Source organism: Jatropha curcas, chromosome 5 (assembly GCF_041381405.1).
Source record: "Jatropha curcas cultivar XTBG-Jc1 chromosome 5, XTBG_Jcur_1.0, whole genome shotgun sequence".
Classification (NCBI taxonomy): Eukaryota; Viridiplantae; Streptophyta; class Magnoliopsida; order Malpighiales; family Euphorbiaceae; genus Jatropha; species Jatropha curcas.
Window position 1 is genome coordinate 2,046,806 of NC_143155.1, and position 9,142 is coordinate 2,055,947.

A 9,142-nucleotide genomic window follows, 5' to 3' on the forward strand; every position below is an offset into this window, starting at 1 on the left:
ATAACGAGACCTTTCACAGGATGTCAAACACTTGCCATGACTTGCTTAAAGATCAAGATATTGATGGATTTTTCAGGAAGCAAACGATCAACTACACAGAATTGCCACTCTGATTTTTGGACTGATTTGTCATGTCCTTTAGATTCATCCGCAAATTCTACCCTCCCTTGTTGCTCCTCCAGGTGAAGCCGATGGTAAACTTTCCGGACCAACCTCTCCTCCTCACCTTCATTCTCTATAATGAACAAAAAAAAAAAAAGGAAACAAGGAAGAAAAAAACTGTGAAAATAAGAGAAGATCGAATAGAGCTGGGTTGTGAAGATTAATAGGTGTATAATAAAGTAGAAGTTAATTAGGAAGAAGCATGAAATAAAACTATGGCTTGTTATTGAAAACAAGAGGAAAAGAGCTCGACATAACGCTAGAGTTTTTTTTCGCAACCAAACAAACATATATGAATTTAAATCAGTTGAACACATAAATTTACTCTTGAATTTTGTAACTTTAATCTTGCGGCACTCTAAATTTTACAGATGACCTATCATGCATTTAAACTTATATATTTTGATAATATTAGACACCTTTTGACACTAATATCAATAATATTTAAAATTTTTGACCTTAATCTATAAAATATCGACTTGATATGTAGTTAGCATGACTTTTGGAATAATAATTTTCATAAATTGATCTAATTTTGTAAGTTGAAGTATTCAATAAAATAATTTTGAAAATTGAAGTGTTTAATAGGTGTGATTTTATAAGTTGAAGTGTTTGACGGATCAAAGTAAAAATTAAAAGTGTCACAAAGTTAAAGTAAGAAAGTTCAGAGTAAATTTATGTATTCTTACATATCTTAACTTCAAAGTTTCATTTTATAAATTTAAGGTGGTTACAGGTTTATTAGCTTCAAGTCCAACCCCGTAAGTGAAAATTGTCCAAAAGAAATTCTTAACTTAATCTACTCAACACTCTGGCAAAAGAATAAGCTTCGTATCAACAACTTTGGAGAACCTACAAAACTAAAATAGTGAAAAGTGTGCAACTAGTACTTCAAGAGAATTATGAATGACAAAGAACCTCTAGCCATTTTACAAATATAGTGCGAATAACATACAATTAAAGTCAACTAGTACTTTAAGTTTCTCATGTCCAAACTGGGCATGTCTGATATCCATGGCCCAGCTTGCGGGGGGTAACAGAGGTTGAAGATAATAGAGGTTGAGGATGCTGATGTTTGAAGAAGAAAGCCGTTATTAGTAACGGCTAGTATTAGCCAACGTCACCGTTTCATTATAAAAGAAAGAAAGAAATTAAAAGAAGAAAAACGGTGTCGCACAGCTAATAAACGCAAGTGTCAAAACACATGCAGTACACTTTCTCCTCGCTGATAACAAAAACAGTTGAGGAGTTGCAAATCTGTTTCAGAGAATGTAGAGAGAGAAAGATGAGTTGTAACAGTTTTTAAGAGCTAAATTTTATGTGTCATTGGAGTCCGTAAAGGAGTATAAATAATAGTATAGAGCATCTTGTGCTATGTAAGTTTTTGGTGAATTCTTCTCTATTCAGTATTGTAATCTTGCTCTGTTTTACTTCTTCTCTTGTAACTGTCGTTCTCTTCATCACTTTATTGAATAAAATGTATTCAGTCAAGTTTCTTCAATGTTAGTCCATATTTCACAAAATTTTTATTGTATTTTATCATTGTCATAAAAATCAATGTAGACATATTATATAATTCTTCAAGTTATCATTAAACATATGCAATTGATTATTGTATTTATAAATCAACTGCAATAATATTGCAGTGACACAATACATGCAATCTTAAATTCTAAACAAAATTTATTAACTTAATGAAAACTCCTATAATGGAAAAGACTTCAATTAAAAACCTTTTGGTCTATATTTCCTTAATACATATAAGAAAACATAAGTGATTTTCCTGTTTTGTAGTACTTGGTAAATTTTTGATCTGTGGCACCATAAGATAGACAGAGTTCGTAACAAACTTATAATTTGGTGTTGGGAACAAGAAGCAAAGGTTTCTCTTTCTGTAAAGTTATGCCATACTTATCATTCATGTCTAGCATCGCCGGGTCCTCGCCGCCGGGAAGAGACCAGTCAAAATAATGAATTAAAGAGGCTAATATCAAAGGAAGAAATCTTATAGCCATGGGTAGTCCTGGACACATTCTTCTTCCTGAACTAAAAGGTAGAAGCTCAAAATCATGACCTTTCAAGTCTAAACTTGATTCCAAAAACCTTTCAGGTTTAAATAATAATGGATCTTCCCAAGCTAAAGGATCACGTCCAACAGCCCAAATATTGACTATTATTTGAGAATCTTTTGGGATGGTATAATTCATAACTTCACAAGTCTCAAGAGGTTGATGACCTAGAAATGGAGCAGGAGGATGCAATCTAAATGTTTCCTTTATACATGCATATAAATATGGAAACTGTGAAACTTGAGACTCATTTATTGAATTCTTGTTGATTTCTCTTTCAAGCTCTTGGCAAACTTTGTTCATGGCTTCCTTGTTCTTCAGAAGTTCAGCCATCGCCCATTCAACCGTTGTTGTAGTAGTATCTGTACCTGCACTAAACAATTCCTGCAACATAAAAATATTTATTAAGTGATGAGATTTCTTTTTAATTTAGCGATTAATTCATTCAAAGAAGTTAAAAAAGAATTGGGATCGCATGCTTACATGAATCAACCAATTAATTTGTTCATCATCAAATCCATTTGAAATAAAAACATCCAAGAAATCTTCCTTAACAACACCATTACGTGCATGCCTTTCTCTTCTTTCCTTAATGAATATTTCCCATATGTCAAACATTTCTTTAAGGCATTTAGACATTTTCTTTCTCAAACCTTGGAGATCTAACCCTGAAAATATTGGATAAAAATCTGCTAAATTTGGAGCAGAGCCTAACTCCATCAACTTCCACATCAAGCCTTTCAAGCCACTAACGGATTCTTCATCTTCGAAACTAATAAAATCCTTAGAAAATAAAAGATTAGAAATTGAGTTAAAAACAGTAGCAAACACAACTTCTCCAACATTCACTACTTGTCCTTGTTTAATACCCAAAAACTCTATCATCTCTGATACTTTCTGTTCTCTTAAAGCAGCCTTTGATTCAATTGCTTTAGCAGAGAAAAGCTCAGTCCTGGATAAAGCTCTTAATGACTTCCATTGATCACTGCATGAAGGATTCCAAACTAGCGCTATACGATCAAGTTCATGACTTGGTCGAGGAATCGCTTTTGGAACAAATCTACCAGAAAGAAAACGATCTTTCTTTCTGAGAATTTCAGCAGCTACGGCCGGCGAAGAACCAACAACGACAAGTTGATAGCCAAGCCTTAGTGAAAATATTGGGCCATGTAGTTTGGCAAGTTTTGCCATTGAAATATGTGGCTTTTCTCGAACATGAGGAATGTTGCCTATGATAGGCCATGGCCTAGGACCTGGTGGAAAACGATGTCGTTTTAAAGAGATAAGTACATGTTTTAGGAAAATAAAGCTAATAACAGGTAGAAAAACAAAAAAGAAAGTTGATGATAATAGATTAATGAATACTCTTGTAGAAATGATTTGTTCCATCTCTAATTAACTAACTAATACATTGCCCTTTCAATTTATTAGCAATGTATGTCCTCGTTTTTCTCGGTGTATACTATCATTGCAAGAAAAATTTATATTTTCATATCTAAGTAATTCAACTTAAAAAATTGAATTTTAAAATTGATCCAACAATGAAAATTTTGTCGTAGATCCAGCAATGCATTATGCATGGAACTTTGTAATTGTTTTTCCTTTATTTAAAAGATTCTACAGCCCTATGCTTTATATTGAAACCTTATTTCACATAGTCGCCTCGTTGCATATTAATTATTTATTTTTAGATCAATTTTCTTTTTATTTATTTATTCGATAGATCAATGGGTCAAAATAATATGACTGACCATACAACAAGGCTAGTTCTTACTTAGCTTATAAAATTGATAAAAACTCTTATAGTCTAGATAATTCGAACTCAAAATTTTTTACTTTGAGAAAACCAACCAAACCACACCTAACTATTATTTATATTACTATAAAGCAAACGAGGTAATCCTAATCTAATACTTACAAAGGTTACCCGCTATAATAAACAGTTTTAGCCATGAGTATCTTATCCATTTATTAGTAAGAAATGCATTTTAAATAAATTAGAGTTTGGATAATTTAAAATATGCGGATAACTTATCCATTTAAGGGTATATAAACATATTTAAGATGGATACGAATAATAAAATTTTAAACGAGTTTGGATACGAGTATTTAAATAGATATTTATAGATATTTAAACAGGTTTAGGATGTATACGGTTACGGGTAGTTCAAAATTCGTGAATACTCGCCCCACTTTCATCTCTAATTAGGAGATGTTCAACAATAGCATTTAGTGTTTTGAACTAGTCAAAACACTATTTCTCTAAATTATTATATTCGGTAACTTGATATATAGAATAGCTTTCAGATGTCTATAGAGTATTTTCTAAAATGTTATCTCACCTAACGTTTCGCTTCAGTCTTCTTACTGAATTTTTTCTACAACCTTATCCTTATCCTTAATTAATATAAAAATCCTATGTTATCACATTAGGTGTTTTATTATCTTTATGTTTGGCTTATTTATATTACATTATTTATATATTTGTATTTAAACTCAAACAAATATTAAAAATTAAAAATTTTGATTCCCTAAAATATTAAAAATCTTCCATTTTATTTATAAAATAATGAACTTTTCAATTTTTGCTCCCTTAAATTTGGAAAATTTAGGTATTGTGAAATCATGTTTTTATAATTTATTTAATTGAAAATTCTGGGTGAATATTTAAATATCTTTTTTGTCATTTTAAATTTATTACTAATTAAACAGTTATTTTTATCGAAACTTTCGCTTTCAATCATTATTTAAATAGCTAATAGCTAGCCGCTAACATCTATTAACTAACTGCTATTAAAACAGTTAATATTATCAAATATTGTCTTAATTTAATCCTTTAATATTGCTCAGCGTCTTACACGAGTTCTAATCCTAGTTTTTGTTATAATGTCGCACGGCGGCAAAAAGTCAAATAGGTTAAGGCTTTGGAAGCGTGAATGTCCAGAAATGAAATTTTGTTTTTATTTATTTTTTTAAGTGAAACTTTATTTTTATTATTTTTACAATAAATTTAATCGCTCATGTTGATGCTATCCATAACTTTGTCCTTCTATTTTTAAAATAAATAATCGTCTCTGAGATTTAATTACCTAGAGTAAATGATTTTTCTGTTAAGTTTTTAAACTATACATTGTTAGTTGGACTTAATTACCACAAAAATAATATTTTTTTTTAGAACAAATTACTAAAATAATTTTCAAAAACAACTTGGTATGGGAAAGTGAAACTGTAGATGGAAGTAATTGACTAAAACAATAATAAATTAATTGGAAAAAATAATAATTTTTTGGGTTTCAATCTGCGATAATTTAATATGTTTATTCTAATTATCAATTACAAGAAAAAAAAAATCAAAATTGCTTTTATATTTCAATAAAATTCTAAAATTTCCTAAACTTGTCTTCTCAAAAATTTGAAATCCCTCCAACAAAAAATCAGAATGATCTTATTATTCTCTGTTTTATTATTTTTATAATGTTTCATGTCTGAGACAACATATATTATGCTTAGGACATGTCCATAGTCCAGAACCGTTGCTTTCGGTTTCAAAGTCGCTAGTTCCAATTATAAGAAAAGTGAAATTAAAACCAAACTATTTTAGGCAATTTCTAAGACAGTTTTGAAACTATAGATTCTAGTTTTGTTCCAGGTTGGAACCTAAATTAGATAATTCATTCAAGCTTTTTTAAATTCTTTTTTTGATTTGTAACTTAAATAAATAATAATAATAAATATTACTATTGAAAAACACTAAACTAATTTAATACAAATTCTTAAATACATTTTAAAAAATTATAATAAAAAAATAAGTTAGGATTTCAAAAAAACGTGTTTTTCACCGTTTCAAACTGAAAACACTAGTTTTTAAACTAAAATTGTCGGTTCCAATCTCAAAAAATAAAGAATTGGAACTGAACCTTAAATTCACGGTTTCGGTAATAGTCTGAGACCAAGAATCGTTGGTCACAGTTTAGCATCGATTTTGACCAGTTCAGTTTCGATTCGATTTCAATTTGAAATCGAACTGTCATTCCTAATCACGCTCGTAACATTTGTATTAGATATAAAAGGATTGGAGAAATAGGGGTTAATTTCATTAGAAGGACTTGAATTATATACCCAATCATATAATGGATACCAACTTCAATTTCTATCTTAAAAATACCTAAATTCTCACACTTGTAACAATAAAATACATTTTTCCGCAATTGATAATTTTCAGTTGCTGGATTGCCACGTATTTAACAAGTGGTTTTTTATTTTTAATGAAAAATCCATTCCAATTTTCTCTCTCTTCCACTCAACCCTCTTTTTGTTTGAGGGTAGAAAGTAAAATTCAAGATTCATATGTTCACTAAGATATGATGAATTTGATTCAGAATAGCATACAACTGATCATGTTTGTATTAAAATGATTGGTGCAAACTTATGTTTTAAATGAGATCATGTATTTACTATGATCTTCTACGATAGTGATAATGTAAACTGCACCAATAATGAAAGTAATAGAGTAAGATCCCCAGAGGTCCACATTAACAAGTTTAAATGAATTTGTTGTTGTATTATAATTTGTCGGAAATAGATTTCTCTGTTTTTTAGATAGAGAACAAATAGGACAAACAATAGTCTTTATATCTAATAGACCAAACAATAGTTTTTATATCTAATAGACTAAGCCTCAGGCTTATTTCTATAAAAATAACTTGCATGAAAATATTTTTCGTTATTTGGGCCGGCTCCGCTAATGTTAGGTAGGTAGGAAAATTTATTACATGTACTTGTGTAGTGACTCAAGCAGCTTGATACTTCAAGAGATTTGCGGTTCTTGCTCCTTCTTGTCTTCAGAAAAGATAAACCACTTTTTTTCCAAACAAAATAATAATGACAATGACATGAACTTAGCTGTGGATGGATCTGACCAAAGATTTTCCAATCTTTGTTCTTTTTCAAGCATAAACTCTATTTGATCCTTGGAAATGAAAGCTCTCTCATCAAAACACTCTCTGCAAATACAGTTCAAGTCTCTTTGCGGCATGGCTCAAACACTTTCTGCAAGTCTCTTATACCTTCCGTTTCTTGTTTTTCTTCCTATCATTTTCATTATCCTCAAGCAATTCTACTTTTCACCATCAAAACAATGTCGCCTTCCTCCAGGCCCCAGGCCATGGCCTATCTTAGGCAACATTCCTCATGTTGGGAAAAAACTACACATTTCATTGACAAACATTGCCAAAGTCCATGGCCCTTTAATTTCACTTAGGCTGGGCACTCTACTTGTCATTGTTGGCTCTTCAACAAACGCAGCTATTGAAATTCTGAAAAATAATGATCGTTTGCTTTCTGGTAGATCTATCACAAAAGCAATTCCTTGTAAAAGCCATGTTCTTGAACTCACAGCTCTTGTTTTCAACCCCACATGCAATGGTCAGTGGAAGTTCTTCAGAGCCCTGTGTAGGACAGAACTTTTCTCCGTCAAAGCAGTTGACGCACAAGCTGCTTTGAAGGAAAAGAAAATGACAGAAATGATAGAATATTTAAGTAGCAAAGAGGGAGAAGTAGTTAATATTGGAGAAATTGTGTTTGCTACGGTTTTTAATACAATTTCTAATCTTCTATTTTCTAAGGATTTTATTAGTTTGGAAAATCAAAGGTTGAAAATTTTGCTGTCAAGAATGATGGAGTTGGGCGCTACTCCTAACATGGAAGATTTTTATCCTATATTTGGAGAGTTGGATCCTCAAGGTGTTAGAAGAGAAATGGCATAGTGTCTTAAAGAAATGTTCGGCATATGGGAAATTTATATAAAGGAAAGAAGAGAGAGAAATGAAAATGCACATAATGCTTCAAATACAGATTTCTTAGATGTTTTTCTTTCAAATGGATTGGATGATGATCAAATCAATTGGCTGTTTATGGTACGTGCACTATTCCTTTACCAAAAGTTTTTATCAAAAATTTTTTGTTCTTTCACACATTTTTTTAAGGAGATCCATTAGGCTTGCTTGACAACCGCTCTGATTGGACCGGAATCTAACCGGAAAACTTTAGTGAGGGAAATCATATATATTATTTTGTGTTGCAGGAATTATTTAGTGCTGGTTCAGACACTACGACCGCATCAGTTGAGTGGGCAATGGCCGAGCTTCTCAAGAACAAACAAGCCATGAAAACACTTGAGCAAGAGCTAGAAACAGAAATTAATAAAAACCCAATTCAAGAATCCCAGGTTTCTCAACTTCCATATTTAAATGCATGTTTGAAGGAAACCTTGAGATTGCACCCTCCTGTTCCATTTCTTATCCATCACTCTACTGAGGCCGGTGAAATTATGGATTTTGTGGTGCCAAAAAATACTCGAGTATTAGTAAATATTTGGGCAATTACACATGATCCCTTTATTTGGGAAGATTTAGAACTTTTTAAACCTGAAAGGTTTCTTGACTCTGGTTTAGACTTTAAAAGCCAAAACTTTGATTTCTTACCTTTTGGTTCAGGAAGGAGGATGTGCCCAGGACTGCCTATGGCTACAAGGCAACTTCCATTGATTTTAGCCTCTTTAATATATTGTTTTGATTGGTCTCTTCCAAATGATGAAGAACCTGCTCTGCTAGACATGAATGATAAGTTTGCCACAGCTTTACAGAAGGAGCAACCTTTGCTCATTGTTCCTAAGAGAAAACTATAAATTACAGATTCCATGTCCATGGCTACGTTCCATTTTAGTAGTTGTAATAACAACTTCTATCTTTAGTTAAATTGGATTATGATTTTAATAATAATATATATGAGTTGCCACTGCTGTAGTATTAAATTTAGTATATCAAAACTACAGTAGCATATATTATTTAACTGTTTCATAAATTAATTTATTATTGCAGAATATATATATATATATATATATATATTCTTTC

General features: G+C 31.2%; 2 protein-coding genes and 1 pseudogene across 2 annotated transcripts; 2 read left to right on the top strand and 1 right to left on the bottom strand.

Moving 5' to 3' along the window:
• Positions 1 to 1,864: 1,864 nt before the first annotated feature.
• On the bottom strand, positions 1,865 to 3,620 carry LOC105650592 (putative (S)-N-methylcoclaurine 3'-hydroxylase isozyme 2). The gene is made up of 2 exons (XM_089721874.1): positions 2,715 to 3,620; positions 1,865 to 2,615 (listed from the first exon to the last, which is right to left on the bottom strand). Exons 1-2 carry the CDS (start codon positions 3,618 to 3,620, stop codon positions 2,013 to 2,015), a joined length of 1,509 nt encoding a protein of 502 aa, XP_089578000.1. The 3' UTR covers positions 1,865 to 2,012.
• A 3,499-nt stretch (positions 3,621 to 7,119) lies between these two features.
• Positions 7,120 to 9,142, top strand: LOC105637220 ((S)-N-methylcoclaurine 3'-hydroxylase isozyme 1). The gene is made up of 2 exons (XM_020680548.3): positions 7,120 to 8,146; positions 8,314 to 9,142. Exons 1-2 carry the CDS (start codon positions 8,009 to 8,011, stop codon positions 8,914 to 8,916), a joined length of 741 nt encoding a protein of 246 aa, XP_020536207.3. The 5' UTR covers positions 7,120 to 8,008; the 3' UTR covers positions 8,917 to 9,142.
• Positions 7,265 to 7,996, top strand: LOC149496016 (putative (S)-N-methylcoclaurine 3'-hydroxylase isozyme 2 pseudogene; annotated as a pseudogene).

What these genes read in the sequence shown, in the direction of transcription:
- LOC105637220 (XM_020680548.3), top strand. Translation starts at nt 8,009, where the DNA reads ATGTTCGGCATATGGGAAATTTATATAAAGGAAAGAAGAGAGAGAAAT. An exon ending in AAATCAATTGGCTGTTTATG is followed by an intron (nt 8,147 to 8,313) that starts GTACGTGCACTA and finishes TTTGTGTTGCAG; the next exon opens with GAATTATTTAGTGCTGGTTC.
- LOC105650592 (XM_089721874.1), bottom strand. Translation starts at nt 3,620, where the DNA reads ATGGAACAAATCATTTCTACAAGAGTATTCATTAATCTATTATCATCA. An exon ending in AAATTAATTGGTTGATTCAT is followed by an intron (nt 2,616 to 2,714) that starts GTAAGCATGCGA and finishes TTTATGTTGCAG; the next exon opens with GAATTGTTTAGTGCAGGTAC.